Source organism: Dermacentor andersoni, chromosome 10 (genome assembly GCF_023375885.2).
Source record: "Dermacentor andersoni chromosome 10, qqDerAnde1_hic_scaffold, whole genome shotgun sequence".
NCBI classification, from domain to species: domain Eukaryota; kingdom Metazoa; phylum Arthropoda; class Arachnida; order Ixodida; family Ixodidae; genus Dermacentor; species Dermacentor andersoni.
The window spans coordinates 85,162,648-85,182,223 of NC_092823.1; the positions used below are offsets into that span (position 1 = coordinate 85,162,648).

The 19,576-nt window shown below is 43.9% G+C and overlaps 1 protein-coding gene and 1 non-coding gene across 2 annotated transcripts in view; both read right to left on the bottom strand.

Annotated features, from left to right (window-relative positions):
* Positions 1–932: 932 nt before the first annotated feature.
* Positions 933–1,004, bottom strand: TRNAG-UCC (transfer RNA glycine (anticodon UCC)). The gene has a single exon. It is a non-coding gene; the product is annotated as a tRNA-Gly (tRNA).
* A 10,373-nt stretch (positions 1,005–11,377) lies between these two features.
* The window catches only part of LOC126544196 (uncharacterized), an 84,089-nt gene continuing 75,890 nt past the window's right edge, over positions 11,378–19,576 (bottom strand). Inside the window, exons 4-5 of the mRNA XM_050191436.3 lie at positions 19,034–19,141; positions 11,378–16,430 (exon numbers count right to left, since the gene is read on the bottom strand). Coding sequence (XP_050047393.1) covers positions 16,260–16,430; positions 19,034–19,141 — 279 coding nt within the window. The 3' untranslated portion in view covers positions 11,378–16,259. The remainder of the gene's footprint in view (positions 16,431–19,033; positions 19,142–19,576) is intronic.

Sequence of the window (19,576 nt, forward strand, 5' to 3'; positions counted from 1 at the left end):
ACAAGATTCAGCAGGTATTTATATCAGGGCAGAATACAAGACACTGAGAAGTGAATCATAATGCCATTGTACGACGCAGCTCGCCTACGTGCAGATCGTAGCTACAGAGCATTGTTTGATAATTTGCGATAAAAGTTTCGAGTGATGTGCAGGTGACAACGTCATCAGGCAACATGCTCCATTCACGGATTGCATGTGGAAAAAAGGAGTACCTGAATATGTCGTTGTGAAATCTGTATTCTGTTAAGTGCTTGTTAAGTGCTTACCCGATGAATGGTTTTGAACCCTGTTCCCTCAGCACGAGGGCCCGATACTCTAGCCATATGACCGTGGAATACCCACTAACCCAAGTTGGCGGGAGAACAGTTAGATGCAGACAGACACCGGGAAGTGCGTGAATCATTATAAGAATGCTAATTTGTTTTCTGTTTTTGCTCTTCCCATATTATTACAATGATGAGGAGGAGGATGGAGATGGGGACAGTGCTACTGGCTTGGTTGCGGTGATGGTAAAGGTTAAATAAAATAATGTTGGCTCATCGGCCTAGCAGAGGTAATTGGGTGGGAGAAACAGGAGATGTTTACAGAGTGAGCTATTGAACAATTCTTCGGGACATCATTACCCCACGCGTACAACGAAAAGTTACGCGAAGTGCGTTGTCCACGAATTACAGTTTACAGCACTGTAGCGTCGCAAGCACTGTCAAAGAACTGCTGCGATGTGCTGCTGCAATCGGCGAGCAGTACGCATTCCCTGGCGCGGACAAAAATACAAACCCACCTCTGGGCTTCCATAAGAGCAGCAGCACCGTAAAGAGAAATGCTACGCTGGCATTGAATAAAATCCTAATGATCAATCTTCGGGCCCACGATCGCTTTAAACGCGCATCCAATAAATGTTCATAACAAAAGAAAAACGAGAAAAAAGATTCTGCGTCGGCCGGGAATCGAACCCGGGTCAACTGCTTGGAAGGCAGCTATGCTAACCACTATACCACCGACGCGAGGTGCTCGAGACGCTTACCACAAAGTCTTTTGTCCACGTGAGTACATCGACGCCGTGGAAGGAAGCAGGAGAGCGAGATGTAGCCTGGTCACTGACCATGCGTGCACCGGCTCCTGTGGCCTAGACGTCGAAGCGCCGGCCATATAAAAGGTTTCTATTCCGCATACATTGTGTGGCTGTGAAACACACTTGCTATTCTGTGGTATTGTGAAGGCATTGATTCTGTAATGCATTGCTTGTCCATTTCTGGTTCCTTTCCTTCTTTATTTTAATTTTTTTTCTACGCGCGGCGGTAGCCAGCTGCCTGTCGCGTTGCGCTGCTGTACTCGATTTAGCAGGTTTCATACCGGCCGCGGCGGCTGCATTTTAATGGAATGAAAATCCAGACACCCTCCTGCACTTAAACTTAGGTTCACGTTAGAAAAACGCAGGCAATCAAAAAATCAAAGTGCTCGAAAACGTTACACGGTCACGCAAAAAGCTTTATTACACGCAAATAAACCCACGCTCTCCGGCAAGTGCGAGTAGCCGGTGCCGGAGCGATTGGTGGCAGCCATCTTTTATTCCTTTCGGAACGGGGCAGCCTGCGGCTATTTATAAAGAAATTCAGTTTTATTCGGCACATTAATGCATCTTTAACGCGTACACGTCACTTTGACGCGGTGATCTTCGCGGTTTTGTGACGTCGCGTGACACGCAGGTGAAGTGGGTGCAGCCCGAAAACTTTTGACCAATAACCGAGGGGTAATGGGGAAAAGGCGTCGAATCAGAAAGAACTATTTTTCTTTGGTTCGGTCAAATCATGCATAATCAGTCTGTACACGTCATACCAAATGGTGAGCTATCGCGGTTTTCGTGACGTCGCGTGACAGACAGCTGAAGTGGGTGTGGTCCAAAAAAAGTTTCTGACCGATCGCGGTGGGCTGATTGCAAAATTGGAATAGAAAAGTTTGGAATAGTTTTACGTTGTAGCGCCCCAGGATGCGGTTGCCCATACCAAAGCATGGTGGCGAAAATATGTTTGCTGCGGATACAGGGTGGTAGTTCGTTGACTGTCTCCTGAACTGGCCGAATAAGATACTTTGGAGACTCAAACAGTGGGCTTCCATCGGAGTTAACGGTCAGACTGAGGTCATATTTGTTTAGTTTCTGGCACATGGCTCGGTATGTTTTGTGGTCCGTTATGTCCGGCATTTCATTTGTTTCGCTACTATGCAGTAGTCTTCAATGTGGTCCAGCCTTTCTCGGAGGGCAACTGCAATGTCTTTTTATGCAAGTAGGGACGCCAACTGTCGGCGCATCGGGAGGCTGACAAAGAAATGCCCGTCACGCATCATCTCTCGCTCGCAGTACCTTTAGTGCAGACACTGCAGCTGCCCCGAGTTCCATTTCGCTCAGCCAGGAGTCCCGACGTCTCAGCTACGAGAGACTTACAATCATTGCAATAATAATGAAACTTGCCTGCGTCGATGCTGATGCCAGCGTTTTTTTGCCGGACAGAAACTTTGTCACCGGTAAATCACGTCTTCGCAGAACATATGCAAGTAACCTCTGCAGTGCTTCCACCGCTTTCCATGGAATCCACGGAATTTGATCGCGAAGTTCACAGGCAGTGCTAAGAAGTCGTCAGGATTTAGTTTTGGCTCTTCCTCCTGGGCTCGTTCTGGCTGCAGCGTGAGATCACTATCAGACGGCAGTACGCCACAAGAACTTGGTTCATTCTCTTCGCGCGGAGGCGATGCTGAAGGCACGTCAGAATCTTCGTCAGACTCCGGAGGCGTGGGGTTGCAAGTCGCTGAAGACATGGAACATGCGTGATCTTGAACTCTACCGGCTGCGTCGCTGTGTCTGCAGTCTGCGGCACAGAAATTTCAAGTAAGCTTTTTCTTGTAGTGTAGGGAAGGTGTGCGACATCTTCAGTATCGAGATATCGTTTCCGAGGCCTCATTTGAATACACACAACGTCGCGCACACACTACCACACACGCCAAAGAGTCAAAACGTGTCCTGTGTATTTCCTGCTTTCTGTCTCAGTTTTCTTGCGCTGCTCTTTCAAGATGTTCAAGTGGTAAAACGAGCACCAAACGCGCTTAGGCCACCGGGAAATTTGCGGTTAGGCTTGGCTAGTTGATCTAAAATACGGTGATATATAGCATCTTCTTTTTCTTCGTCAACCAACTTTTCCAAAATGGTTGCGCGCGCCGAAATTCACAGTTATGAAATTGTAGAATAAAATTAAGACAGAAAGTGTAGTCATGTTTGCTCATTGCTATTTGGTACAATGGCTGCGGCCGGTCATTACGTATCTAATCCAACTCTGATGTATGAAAATCCAACCCGATCCACCGTAAAGTTAGTGAAGTTCTTGAAAGAATTTGACAAGAACCGGCTGTATGTTGTGACTGCCAGTTCTTGGACTTTTACTCTCAAGACACAGAGGATATTGACAATAGAGCTGTTTACTCAGTGTTCTGGGTTGACGAATAGAAAAACGAGAATACGCGGCCGTACAAGGCTCAAGTTCCGCTGCCGGCTGGTAAGTTTCGCACACGTGGAGCTCGCGTGCACGTGCTCACACTTTACTCAAGCTAAGCGTTAATATTTGTTTAAATCGTAGGTCATGAAGTACTGGCATATAATGCAGATATCATTTGAAAAATACGAAAGAATTTTTACTGTAGTAGGCGATTTCGAAGGAGTAATCGTGTACTGACGACTTCTTGCAGTACATGAAACGTACGGCGAGCGGTTCGGCCGGCCACAAGCGCTTATGTGTTTTCGAGACTAATCATTATCAAAATATTAAGGCAATTAATTTGACTGCTCCCACACGTGCAACCGACGTCTTAATTAAGTAAGATCATTTATTTTTCTGGGTTGTGGTCAAAACGCACGTTAGAAACAAGTTGAGGTATTATGTTAATGCACGAACACGTTAACATCGTGACGTTGCACAATTACACTAAATTTTTCACGATTAAATGAACAGTAATGCTTGCTCTAAAGTCGCACTGTCCTTGGCAGGCAGCTTGATTCTTCAAATATACTACTACGTGTGCCTGCATTTAAATACTACTACTTTCATTTTACTTTTATTTATGCCATCCCCTTTGTATGCCGTAATCAGAATCCTGGGAGGAGCTGGAGAACAAGAAGTGGGACAAGAGAGTTTCCATGCCAAAAATACGCATTAAAGAGGCCTCTGATAATGAAAGGCGCACCAAAAAGAAAGACAAGCAGGTATGCAGGCGTTCTGTCTTGAACTTAGCGTGCAGTTTCCTATTATCGCGTGACCTAAAGTTTTAACAACTTAGTATTTTTACTGCCTTTTATTAGGCGTCACAAAAGCTCAACTTTGTGCAAAAGATCGCAAGTATTGCAAATAATTGCAGAATTCGTGCAAGGCATTTCCAAGACGCAAAAAAGAAGTCAGGGGTGAGCCATGCAGCCAGCCCAATCAGCAAAGCTGTTTAAGTGTGTCGTCTGTACATTGTACATATTTCCAATTGATAATCTTCGAATTGATTAAATTTTTCAGAGCGCCGGAAAACCCCCTTGTGAGTGCAATAGCTCATCTTCCTTCGATGAATCTTTCATATCTGCATCAGAGCTACGTGAAGAAATGGGTTAAAATATGTGGAAGGAAAAATCGCAGAAACTAGAAAAAGAAAATGAAATTTTGCTGGAGCAAGTGGCATCACTCCAGCGTTGCCTCGAAAGCAAAATATTTCAAGGTAAGTGTAATCACCTTGGCTTGAATACACTGAACAATACGTACTGCCAGGAGTGTGAACAGACATGCGCTACAGGAATTGTAATGTATATACTTTGTCACAAGCGCACTCATAGTGTGTTAAATATCGGCTGTGCATTAAGTATATAGGCGTAATTGGCATGCATATATTGTTTCAGTGGAAGCTTCCCCTTACAGACGAGGCCATAGCATAGAGGATAAGTTCTTCCATCTACCAAACAAGCTGAAAGGCTGAAGCCTACATTCCTTATCAGATACGCGCCATATTGCTGACATATTTTAGTAGTTTTAATGACCAACTGTGTGTTACATGTTATGTTAATAGTTAAACTCATGTGTTATTGTGGAAGGCATTCACGCTAAGCTAGGTCGTGATGCCAAAGGCCATGGCAGAATGGATGAGCTGTTTGATTTCCTCTATACTTCTGGAGCCATTTATGGAGTACTTATATTATTTCTAAGCAACTGTGTTTTCTTTAAAGTGTTTTACTAAGACTTTTACTGTACTTCATTCCAGAACAAATCATTTGTACCAGGCAAGGTTAGTATATGGAGAGCTGCGGTTTGGCAGAAGGGATCTTTTTGCTTCTCTTTATGTTGCTATAGCCTAATTACTGGGCAGATAAACTTTTTACAATGACCTAATGTTCTAAGTTCTAACCACAATATTTTAGACTATTTTTCTGCAGAACCGGATCACAGAGTGCCAAGTCTCCTGAAAGGAGGCAAGTGCTTTCAGTTCTTCTCACATTCAGCTAAAAGCATTTTAGGCAAACAAATTTTCAGCAAACTCTGCAGAGATTTGTACCTGTATTCTGGGCACTTTTAGCACTACTGAGCCAAAAGCCTTCGAGAAATGACTCTGAAGTAAGGCACAGAACATGCTTTTAAACACAATACCGCTTGCAGAGGCTCAGTTGCTATGGGATTCGGCTGCTGTGCACGAGGTCACAGGTTTGACTCCCTGCCGTAGCGGTCGCATTCCGATTCGGGCCACAAAAATGCTTGTGCACACTAAATAACGGTCATGTGGCCAAAATTAATTCGGAGCCCTCCACTACTACAGCATCCGTCATGACCGACTCCACATTTTTCGGACACAGATAATTTTAGATTAGGGGTCCCCAACTCTTGCGTCCCCCAAATCTAAAACTTTCTGTTAAACCATGCAATTTTAAACATGTTTGAATGTATAAGTTTAACAGCGTTATCTACCGGCGGGATGACTACTGGCGTTCTGATCACGGCAACACCCAGTCGTGTGACACACCTGGCTCACTGAGTACGTTCTCTTTTATTCCCATTTTCTGCTAACAACGCATTCGTGAATGCGAAAATATTAGTATGCTTTAGGCAGTTCTAGCTGGCTCCATCAGGCTAATTTAATCCTGATTCTGCTGCTGTTTGCTGTGGGACGAGTACATTTGCTTTACTCTTACCTGAGTGCTCACATGAACTCTGTATAACAAATGAATGTAAATCTCTTGAGCCCCCATGCCGCCATTCATAAAGCAAGTGATCAAATTTTTCATTATTTATGCCGAGGTAATTACCAGAATTTCGTTCTATGCTCTCTAAATCTTGTATAGCCCAGCTTGTTTCTTATGGCAGCCGTGATGTGGTGAACGTAATTTAATAACTGTGTCTAGTTAGCATTATCTGAGTGCTAAGCTTATTATAAAACATATATTTGCACACATACAGCGGCATTAAAAGCGTCACAACGATTTGATTGTTATTATTCATATCTAGTGCCTGATAAAGACTTTGTACATCTCTCTAATGAATCAGTGAGTATCATTTCACACTATTTTCATAATGATTTTCATGTTTAGTGGTTCAAAAGGTAATAATGGCATGCTAGCCTTTCAACCCGCCCCCAAAGTTGTCACTGTCATAACGAGATGTGAAAAATGGATGCTGCCCAAACCGTATTTGCCCATTTTGTATGGCAGTAGTTTTCATTTCACTTATGATTATACTTACTTTTATTCCCTGAAGTTTCAGACACTGGAACGACCCGCCGCGTTACTTAGTGGCTATGGTGTTGGGCTGTTAAGTAGGAGGTCGTGGGATCGAATCCCGGCAATCGCGGCGGCATCTCAGTGGGGGCGAAATGCGAAACCACCCGTGTACTTAGATTTAACTGCACGTTAAAAAACTCCAGGTGGTCAAAATTACTTCGGAGTCCACCGCTACGGCGTGCCTCGTAATCAAATCGTGGTTGGAAACGTAAAACCCCATAATTTTTTTTTTACTCACTGAAGCTGAAGGTTGCTGGGCATGTGGAAGAACATAATTTCTGATAAAACCCTGCTTTCTTTTTTTCAGGCAATGAAAGGACACAAAAACCAGCTGCATTTCACATACTTCCTTTCAGAATTTCTATTTCTGTTCTCTCAGTGCGTTAAAAGCTACCTAACTGAACCAATTCAGATAAGACAACTGGTTGCACAATTAATTTAGGTAGGACCTTCTATTCCAAGAATGCGAGTATGGATGTTATTTGTTCCTTTCAGTTTCACCTGGCAGAAGGTGTGATCATTTCTGCAAGCCAAACGGCGAAAATTTAAAATAACAAGAAACCAACGCTTGTTTGAAAAGATACTGGTCAAGCAATATGGGGCACGGATGGCCTTGCATAGAGGAGAGCGAGTGTCATTGCCGCACCCAAGCAAATAGCAGCTGGGGAGCTGCCGAAGCAGCCACTTACCCCTAAAGAAGTGCACGTTGTGACAGGTGTAATGGAAATATCTGCTTATATAGAGATTCCTGTAAACATGAAATTTCTAAAATGGCACATCATGTGTCTAGATTTTGGGTTTGTCTCTATAAAAATCTTAATTCGCTTGACATCTTTCCAACATTATTGAACCATATGCACTGATGTGCCATTTGTTTTTTTTTTTTTTGTTTTTTTGCAGCCACAGTGCACCACTGGGGCGATTTGAAGACATCAAAGAAGGCCAAAGAAGACATCACCGCAACTGTGACCTAAATACCAAAAGTCCTGTCGGAGAAAATCCAAGACGTGAGGAAGTCTCACAACCCACTGGTGCTATCCAAAGGAATGGAAAACAAGCTCCATCCGCAGGACGTTAATAAATGAACTTGTCTAATGAATTGGCCTAATTGCCGTTGTTTAGTAGCAGCTCTGCATGTATGGCTGCCAACGGGCACCTTGAATGTATGGAGCTGCTGTATCCCACTACCAACTGGTCTCAGCTATACTAGTTCCATCTGGTCCCAGTGGGGGCTAGGACCACTACCAAGTGGTCCCAGCTGAACATTGGTTGTGGTCCCAGCTGAACTGGTTCCAGCTGGAACCACAACCAACTGGGAGTTTCACCCTAAGCCAGTTCAACAGGGACGAGTTTGGAACTAAGTGGGAGCACTTGGGATATTTTCACCTGGGGCCTATCAACAGGTTCCACTTGCTGAGGAAAGCAAATCGTTGTTAACGGTGATATAATATGCATTTCCGATTATTTCACTTTCAGCGGCTTCCTTACGGTATCTCTAGCGCTCCCCCTTTCTTTCAGTCATTAATAAACGAAGTCTTAAAAACGATTCCGAAACTAGGTTCATATATTGGTGACGGCATCGTCGTAGGTGACTATATGTAGACGACTGTAAAGAAACCGTGGAATAATTGCTTCAACAACTTGCAAATAACAATATCACCGTAAAAGAACAGAAGCGTGAAATCTTCAAGCTATGCCATGTATCTTGGGCACCAAGTGACAGCCGATGGAATTTTTTCTAACCGCGACAAAGGTAAACGCTATCATGGAAGCACCTCAGCCAAGCAACTTAACTGAATTGCGAGGCTTCTTGAGCCTCTTGAATTTCTACTCAAAATCCATCGAAGCCTTAATTGAATTAGGGGGTTTCGCGTGCCAATACCACGATCTGATTAGGAGGCACGCGGTAGTTGAGGGCTCCAGATTAATTTTGAACACTTGTGGTTTTTTAACGTGCGCCCAATGTACAGTACACGGGCGTCTTTTGCGTTTCGCCCCCCATGGAAATGCGACCACCGTGGCCGGGTTTTCGTCCCGCAACCTCGTGGTTAACAGCGCAACACCAAAGCCGCTAAGCAACTACGGTGGGTACTGATCAAAGACTTGGCTACAGTTGCTGCACAAATCTACAACCTGCTCAAGAGGGGCAGTAGTTGGGTGTGGACGGACGCATGTTCAAGAACTTTCGTGGAATCCAAGCAGCCCCTCATCAACGGTCAAGTCCCGAGTTTTTTCCGACGTAAAAAAGCCAATCGGCTCAAGCTGCGAGTCGTCCGCCTACGGTCTCGGTGCCGTGAGTTTTTCCAGTCATCCCGATAGTTCAGAAAGACCCATCGCCTTCGCCTCCAGAAGATTGAACACAGCGGAGAGCAACCACGCGCAAGGCGAGAAGGAAGCCCTGGCCATAACTTTCGGTCTAAGCAGGCTTCATAGGTAGAAATTCACGATGCATACAGACCGCCAACCACTATTGGTCATCTTGGTATCGGATAAACCAATTCCTTCTCGGGCTGTAGCAAGGATTTAGCGTTGGACCATCACGTTAGCAGCATATCAGAATGCACTGCTGTACAGAAACGGTAAGAACATGAAAGTTGCCGATGTACTTTCAGGGCTGCCACTTCTAGTCGAGCATAATGACGACACTGTAGAATGCTTTGCAGCTTTTGATTCAACGCTTCTCACCGAAAGCCAGATGACTGGTGCGAATAAAAGGGACAACATTATTTCCAAAGTCGTGCAGTTCACCGTATCTAGCTGGCCGACGCACTACGATGAGCGATTTCGTTCGTCGAAACGAACCATCATACGGGCAAGGCTGCGTCACGTGCGGCCCGCGAGTCATCCCGGATGAACTTCGAGAAGCAGTGCTAATATTGCTGCAGGAAGGGCGCCCAGGAATGCAAAGAATGAAGATGCTCGCGAAGTCTTTGTTTGAAGGCCGTTGACTGACAAGGACATTGAAGCCATTGTCCGCCAAAGTGTGTAAAACGACCACGCCTGCAAAGGAATCAGGACCACTGCATCCATGGACTTAGCTAACTCGTGTATGGCAGCGAGTCCATGTCATCGCCATGAAGGGTGGCTCCGACTTATTTCTTCTGTAGACTCTTACTCAATGCGGATAGAAGTGTAGTGGCGCAACTATCGCCTCCGATGTAGGCGAAGAAGTAGGTGAGCTCACGTGCTAGGGCCCAAATAATGAAATCCTCCTTACCTCAGTGAGGAAACCTTCATTGCTGTGAGGCCACCTTATGTCATTCTGAAAGCTTCCTTACTAAGGGGCCCTCGGAGAAGGCTTCCTTGGCGCTTCTTCAGCCGAAGGTTGCTCAGAAGCTACCTTCATGCGTCCTTACGCTGCTCTTAGCCCTAAATGAACACTTCACAGCTGGCCCACGTGGTGTTTGCTTGCGCATGCGCGCTCTCGCCCGCCTGCGGAGAAGCGCGAGCACGATGCCAGACGTCAGCGTTCGTTTCAGTCGCACTTTCGGCATGAGTGGCGTCTCGCAATGCCGCCGTGCTAGTCTTGCGGTAACATATCAAGCTTTGCGCTCGACTGCGGTGGTTTCTCACGTAAACAAAACTGGAAGAAAGCGCCCACGCGTATCCATATTAGCAATTCAATTTAACGATTATGTGACCATCCAGCTTCTTTTTTTTTTTATTGATTAAAAGTGTTCGCGCAAAGCTTATAAGAGATGCTCTCGAACCCAGGTGTACGGCAACCGTTCCTAACGTGAGGAAAGGCGAACGAAGCTTTCAGAGTACGCTTACTTCCTCCATAGGTCCTTCGCTGTAAGGAGGCCTCGCGTAAGGTTCGGAAGCGGTTGAAGGAAAGGAGTGTTTCGCTGTTTGGGCCTAGAACATGCTTGCACGCTCAACCTGAGCGGCCGTGGTGTCGGCCGTTCCTGAGAACCCGCTGCACCACGGTTGGCCTGCCTAAATAAACCGTGAATACCGCAGCTACCTCTTCACGCCGCCTCCCACAAATTGGTGACCCGGACAACCGATCCCAGCCATGCTGGGCACTGAAAAGGTGCCATTATTAATAAAGTTATTTCGCCGGGTTTCTTTTAAGGGGAGACGACACACTAAAAATTACTTTTTTATTTTCCTAAACAATTTGAACAAAATTTGCAGTTATTTTAGTTTTACCAGCCGATTTCTGAAATGCAATTATTTTCCCCATGACAAATATTTTTACGATAGCCAGTGAAGGACGTTCTTTGTTTGTTGACGGCCACTTTCATGGTAAAGTAGAGCACAGGTCATTGATACTGAATGTACATAGTGTGTCGTAGATGTATTGTTCTAAGCCGTTTCAAAGTGAAGCTATAGGTTGTCAATCTTAGTAGCGAAAAATTCCCGCCTTGATAATAAGTATCATGGTGGGCATTTATATGACTACGTTTAACAACCTAAAGCTTCGCTTCAAAATGAGCTCCAAAGTGGCTGCACAAAGTAGGAGAACACGACAGCCACATTAATAACTTTATAGGTCTTGGTTAACTACTCAGCAAGTACAATATATATATATATATATATATATATATATATAAGTTGAAAGCGAGCGTACCAATTAATACACAAAACCACAAGCGACAGCTTTATTCACATGACTTCCGAGTGTAGCACAATAAAACAAGGATAACATTTTGAAAAGGAAAGCCGGAGAGAGGGATCAACATTGGGCTGGGAGAACCGCTTTTTGCCCTAACATAACGGGATCTTCAACCAGTTTTAAGCTACCTGCATGCTCCTTCACCTTTCTCACGGACCGCACATCTTGAAACTATCATCTATACTGAGAGGTTATCACGCTTACATGAGCACACTTTGATGCTTGCATTCTTGTTTCTTGACGTTTAAAAGTGACACGTTTCGCAGCTCAATAACACACGCAGACACATAAACAAAAAGCTCACACAGACTTCTGATTCGAAGTACTTCTGAAAGAGTTCACCAAAAGTTGGTGGCTGAGAGAATCGAAACGTTCTTAGGCTTACCAAAAGAAATTGTGACCTAGGTGCAAGCATCACGTCAAAAGTGATGAAGGTGGTCAGCCAGCCATTTCGTATTATGTTGTCAGTGTCCTTGTGTAAACTGAGCAGCCCGACTTGAACCACCAAATCATGTCTCTAACATGTTCTGTGCGTGGCTTTCATCTTCAACATCAATGTAAGGAAACACGCCTGGACATAGCACACAGCACAAAAAATAAATACTTGTTAAATTCTTACATATTTCATCATGTGGCATTGTATCACAAAGTGGCTTTTGGAATGTTGATTTCTCATCAAAACTTCAGTTCACAGAACTATTCACACTCTACAGTCCTCGGGCTAAAAAATCACAGTAACATTGCAGATGCAAATCTCAGCAACTGTGTGTGAATGCCGCTCATTCTACAGACACTCTCACCCATTCGCAGCTTTTCATCACGTTGTACATTCGAAACATAACAAGCACAAGGAGTGCATACTTTGACATAATAACAAGTGACATCCTGCCATGCGCGTAAGACAAATTGAGGTCTTCGTACAGCGCGCGTCCGACGCACATCCCGAAATTCATGAATATAAAAAAGAGCAATTACTCTTGAAACCTTGCTAGACCTTGTGATGCGCTGCACGCGCTAGTTACGCAAGATGCCTTCATTTCATGTAACAAGCGGATTCTTGAGCTGCACAAAATAATAAGTGGCGACATAAATTCAGGCGCGAAAAACGTTAGCACGAGATTCGAGGACACAAGAGGAGTGAAATGGAAACACGGCAAGTTATTATCACGTCCTGAGAGATTCGAAAAGAAGATTCACAGACACGCATTTAAGTAGAATGCAGTAAACACACCTTAGCTTTAGCATCAACCTATTTATGTGCCAAAAGTGCGCAACTTATTGTTTCTCGTAGCCCAGCAAGACACAATTTAGGGAAGGGGTAACCAAATGTCAACACCCGCATCACATACAACTTCTTGGTCTACTCATGTCTCGGATCCTGCTTTACAGTCAGGGTGGCAGTGCCCATTATGACTAAATATGTTTTTCTTGTGCTAGCTTATGACGAAATAGGCTTTTTATACAAGTGCCCTTGTCGAAAACTATGACAGCGTTTTGAGCAATAAGGACAAGTAGTCAAAGGATGGTGCGTGAAACGCAGTGGCCTTCTGCATATCTGAAAAGTATAATGCAAGAACTTTTGTGATATTGAGCATATCTGTTTTGCCACCGGAAATCTTAAGCATGCGCATGCACTGAACAGTGATTTGAGCATTTCGTTGTAGAGACACATAAGTATTGACTACAACTGACAGGAACAGGTAACGGCTACAACGGTCCATATAGCGCGCAAAGGCATCTTTCAATAAGAAACATAAGAAACAGGAGAAAGGTGGCTTTCCATTGTAACAACATTGTCAATGGCATAAGCTTAGCAAACAATCACAAAATTATTCGCCTCTGTAACAGGTGATGAATGTTCACGCATGCGCATGAACTTGAAAGGTAAATGCTTGGGGTGTAAAACGCACCCCGCTTGAGCCAGATTATTTAATAACCATACCACAGCTTTAAGGCACTTCTGTAAAAACCCAAAACACTGGCACATTGTGTTTTCAGTTTCCTAATACGAACAATGCAAACGACCACCTCCGCTATGTTTCTTTATGCGCCTTGCAACTACTAGCGATACGACATGCCAACGGTACGATATGGCCATTTTCTTAGTACACATGATCGGAAAAAACCTGTCTTTACCCTTCTTCACGTTTCTAGAATTTGTGCTTGAGAAAGAAAGCACGAGCATTTTCCAGGTTATAGGTGACAGTGTTTCACAGCATGCCACTGCGGCTGCCTCGCTTTACAAGAACGCTGGAGGATCCACAGTTGCAGTTCCTGACGCAACAACGTCTCCACATTTCTTCCTGTCAAATTGGAGGAAGGTGAAGATTTCCACGTGACTAAACGTTATTTCACATACACAGAATAAGATATCCAACTTGGGCAAATTAGGATCGTGGACGTCTGCTGCACTTAGTTAATGTCAAGGTTCTGTCCCCGTTTCGCTCTAATTGAATCCCCACCGAGTAACAGCATATTCAGCAGCCAGAGAAATATGCGAAACAGCATTTCAACTCTTTTCGTGCATTGAAATGTGTATTCCAAGTATCCTCTGAAATTATTGAGCCCCCTCCCCTCTTCCTGCCATAATGCCCTTATCCCCGATCACTTTTAGGGCAAAACTTGCGTGCCGATGACTCGCATCGTGGTAAGAATGTTGTGTGTTAACGTGGTATCTCAAAATGTTTGTTTCATGTGGTAAATTTAACGATAGTTACTAATTGACCTTCTGTGTTGAAACTTCGAAACTATGCATACCGAATTCAGTACCAGAGTTCCAAACTTCGCTACTTGCTCGAAATTAAATTATTGTATTTAGCAAGCCGCATTTTATGCCTTTTTGTGCGCTATGAGATAGCGTGGTAGGTTCTGTCCACGCCCTGTAGAACGCAATTAAAATGGCATCGAATAGCGTGTGTTCGGTTTCATTCACAGGTATAAGTTCACTTTAGTGTTCGCGATACTGCAAGTATCCTACTACTGTGCTAACTGTGAAGCCTGTACGCACAGGTTTAAGCGTTCAATAACTGCAACCCCTAAAGCAGTATGAGCGAACAGCTTTTACTTAGCACTTACACAACCAATCTCGTTCCAAATTATGTCTTTATGATTTTGAGTGATATGTGGCTGTGAGTGAAAAAGAGATTCATGCTATTTTAAGACAAGGTGTCATCGGCTTGTCTGGTTATGAAGTTGCAGAACTTTTCTGTAGCACGTGTTAGGCGTTAGGCTATATTTGCTATATTTCACGTGCTGCATAATCTGGTTCGAATATCAAAGAAACTGAGACATTCTCATTTGCACTAATATACTTGATCTGCTAGGTTTCAAATCAATCATTTTCACTGTGTTTATTCAAGCCAACAGACGTCGCCTAGAATGGCCAAGCGAAAGCTTGGCGTGAACCACCTCTAGTGAAGCGGATATTCAGTATAATCAATCTATCAACTTCAGAGGCCCGGATTACTGATAGCGGCCAATGCAAATGATGATCAGGAAAATCTGGTGTACGAAGTCGTATACCGTCATCCAATTTTAATTGGTTCATTGCGTTTCACACCCATATAGACTCGTATATAGTACACAAATGAGTACGAACTTCCCCTCAGCATTTTTTCCTTCATATCTTTCTGCTCGTTTCTTAAACCGAAAGTCTAAAATACAGATAACAATCAAAAGCTCGGGAGTGGCACTACAGTGTCAGTGATGACACTAAAGAGGGTGTGCTCCGTATGTAGGCTTCTGCTGAAGCACAATTGGCGAGATACTGATTCTGGCACGTGTATGTTATCGTCACCCTGCACCCTTGAACAGTCTCTGACCGAAAAAGTACACTTTTTGACGACGTAGCTGTAGAAATTAGTTCGCATACTCATTCTATTTGGTGAAATATCATCGGCACTGTCACGCATTCATTCCTTGATCTCCCCTGTAAAAGCGAGTAGCGCTAGTAGCACAGCCAGAATGGCCAACCATAATGGCGATGGCACGTGAGGGCACTATAATGATGATGGTGACAGGATTGCATTCTAGCTAAGGACTAGGTCCCGCAAGCTCACTTTCAGTTTTGTTTGCTCAGTGCACAGATGAACATCCTTCAAACGGAATGTAAGGCCTAGGCGAAGCCTTGCGTTGACAGCAATGCACACGTAAAGCCGAGCAATGACATTCCAAGGGGTCAGATTATCTTTTCAAAGTACAGGGCAGGACCTCAAGTGGGGGCAAGTGGCAAACTTGCTTTGGAGTCCGCAGCCAGGCGGATTCGTCGACAAAGTTATTCCCACTACAACATTACGAAATCGCACAGTAAACACATGTGACAATGCCGGCATTTCTGATGTTGCGGCACTGTATGCGGCGCCCTACTCCACTTCAATTACACAGTCACCCTTATGCGAGTTCCACCATAGCTCACATGCAGCTGTTACCCTGACGAGTAAAACCGGAGCAATACCAAAAGTTCCTGTTCGACTTGTTGCCAACGCTATCAAAAGCGAACTCTTGCTCTCCATGGCGTCTTCACTTGCAGAATATTGGTGCAGGGCTGAGCTGTAGGACAAAAGCTGCCGTCAAGCCTTCTCGAAAAAGTCAGACGTTGTTTTTCACAGTGTTCTCCGACATGCCATACAAAAAAGAAAAAAAAAGAAAACGTATGGTCTCTTAATAATGCGGAAACAGTTCCTTTGGAAGTCCGCCTCGGTACACTGTCAATGAAGCACCTCATCTGGCAGACCGCCCACGGCACCGTTTACAACGATCTTCCAGTGTAAGCAAAATTCCTGGAGAATTCAGAGTCGAACGCGCTACGCTGATTGGTGCGGAAGCAGCAGAGGCGAAGAGAAACTTTCGGTGACGTCAACGGCAGGTTGCTCCACCTCCGAGGAAGGCCTCTGTCGCCGACGACACTGCCGGTGAGGCGATGCAGACGTGTAGTCGCAGGAGTGACGTCAGATGCTGAACCTCCAGACGTAGCCTCTGCAGCTCCCGGCGCAGCTCGGCGTTGCCCCTCTGCAAGCCTTCCGATTCCTGCGAACCGACAACACAAGGGATATCAGCAATGCGTCTAATAAAGGGACGCTGAAAAAAAAAAATGTGTAGCCATATGAGTGCATTACCGTTGTAAGATACCAAAAGAGCAACTCTAAGCGTTAGAGGAGGTTAAGCAAACCAGAAGAGACTCAAGAAAGCAAGATAGCTGGTGACGCCAACTTGATGTTCCCGCACCAGCTGGCAGTGACGTCAGAGATTTTGGCGGTAACTGCGCGGGCGTAGTTAATTTCCTGTTGGCAAAAACGGACTATATTGTATTCTGCAAGAGCGAAAAAAGTGAACTCGGCAAACTTGAAGAGCTTTTAGTGCGCACCCACTACGGCCCAAATACGAAAGAAAATATTCGTGACATCACACTGACGTATTGGCGCTGGGATTTCGGCGAGAAATTTTGACCATTCTTGCTTGCCATAATTCACCGTTTACCACGAATTAAAAAAAAAAAAAATAATAGTTTTGAGAGAAGGCCTAGTGCGGCTAAGCAGCTTTAGTGTGGCTCTCTTAAGTAATACATTTCTCATTATATATCTACTTTATTAATCCACATCAAAAGACTGTTCATGATTATTCGAAATCATAAAATGTTGTTCCCATTAAAATTATTAGTATAGGATATAATTAAATATTAATTCGTTTTATGAACCATTCGCAACTAAAGCTTCGCTCCATTGTATCATAAACGCTAGTATGACCATTGCGTTAAGTTTCCCGCTCCTAAATCAGTATTTTGAGGTATATCAAAGCAAAGTATAAAAATGATACCTCGGGATTTGTGGAGTTACAAAGAAATTACAAAAGTGACCGTAGTAGCGGAACAATAAAGAATCGTTATACCTGACATTTTTAAAGACAACTCGCCAGAATTTGTGTAAATGTTCGAACGAAGAATTCTCGTAGCTTTTGGAGAGATAGTTGGGCTGCAGGACCGCGGCTAAATTTGTTATTAATGTGCTGCTCTCAGTGTTAAGGTTATTTGTATGACAAAGGAAATAAAGCTACTGTAATTTTCCTGATATCACAAAATTATTAAGAAGCAATGTTTGCAATCTTGCCGGACGTAAAACCGAAACAACCTAATTATTTTCTGAATGCCCTCCCATTTTGTTATACCCGATGTTGTTTTTTTTATTTTTTTAGACTGTACAGAATTTGAAAGATCACCTGCGGTTAGTAGCACTATTCTAGTCCGTGAGACGAATTACTCGAAAAGGCGCACATTATGTCAGCAGTACGAACGCATACTTTTCTGTGAACGGAAAATCGGTAATTATACTTCAAACTAATTACTTTACATCATATATATCTGCCTTTTCTAGTAATCCATCGTAAGAACTAAAATTGCGCTATCTGCCCCAAGCGATTTCTAAAGAATTTATATATTAAAAAAAAAGAAAATGGTGCTCATCTCTCTACATAAACTAATACGGGAAGAGCATTAGGGCCATAATTTAATTTCTCATGCGGACTATAGCACAGCGACCTTCCGAAATCTTCTATTTATTCCTAGAATGGTTATGCAAGTGATACGGTAATTATATCTGGACATGAAATAATTTAACGCAGGAGTTTTAAGGCTATAGTTATTGCAGAAACATGCACATCAACGAAACCGGTACGTTTGGCCGGGGTATCAGATGCAAAGAGGTGGGAAGCATTTGCATACTGCTTCTTCACTGCACTTCCGTAAGGGCTAATGCACCGTGAGGAAAGAAGATTTTTCGAAGTAAAATGTTAAACACGCCTATACAGTCTCAATATGAAAGCTTTAGTGCTTCCTTGAAGCTGAAACACGTTTGCAGGGCATTGAAGGTCTGCATAAGTAGGAGTGCAAGGTGGGCACAACCTTTCCAATTATACCACCGCCTGTTTCCGCTAATGTTCCACACAAAGGCAGCATTTTACAGAAGGGTTCGCGTTAACACCGCGTTTGAGAGCATTACTCGTTCTTTTCTCGTTAACAACAAAGCCGTCGACAAAATAACATCGTCTATATTTGTGCCGCGGTACCACCAATCTGCCTCTGCTACAACGAAGGATGTGTGTCACCATAGGGGTGACAGATGGCGCTACCATTACTTTGCAGTGAAAGCGACAAATTGTGGCGCGGTGTCGCCGCAGACGATGCGCACTTCGGCTTTACTTTTATTGTGAACAAAACAGGCCGAGTAATTTCCGCAAACTTGTTAGTAAGCGGAAACACCACAAAAGGCTTCTTCCGTGCGTAATTTGAGTGGAGCCAGTGGTTTAGCTGGAAAGGTCATGTAGAGTTGGGCCTCCTATTTCTACAGGTTATATATATATATATATATATATATATATATATATATATAATCTGTGTGTATGCGTTAAAACTGGCGAATAAAATGTTAGTAGTAAAATGTGTTCACGGACATCTGTCCTCCCTTTAGCGCTACCTCAGTCGGTTTATCTTTGTCACGTTGTAACCTCATAATCGGGCTACTTATGCGTCGCACAAAACTGGCCAGTTATATGTTTCTTATACGGTTTATTTTCATTTCGCGATGCGGCATCCATTTCTGTGTCAGTTGTGCGTGAGGTGACGTAACGGAAGCCCTCACCTCGCACAGACGCACGGTCCGCTCCTTCTTCCGGTTCCGGCACTTGGAGGCGGCGATCTTGTTCCGTTCGCGGCGCCGCCTCCGCTTCTCCTCGTCCTCCTTCGTCAGCTGCACAGGCCACGTGATGGACGAATACTTCGTAAACATGGATACCGGGCAAGCACGTATTAGGTCGCATAGTTTTACACATCAAAACTTGCCGCGAATAATGCATCACAAAGACTGCTAAGGGATGATATCTATCTATCTATCTATCTATCTATCTATCTATCTATCTATCTATCTATCTATCTATCTATCTATCTATCTATCTATCTATCTATATATCTATCTATCTATCTATCTATCTATCTATCTATCTATCTATCTATCTATCTATCCTCAATTTCAAGAGATGTTACATAATCCCGTCCTTACACTATACCGGGTGTCCCAGCTAACTTGAACCAAGGGTTTAAAAATGAAATATTGGGGTCAGGAGAGTGAAACTACCTGCATATTGGTGACAGGCATTTGGCGCACCACAGGAAATTTTTTGTATTG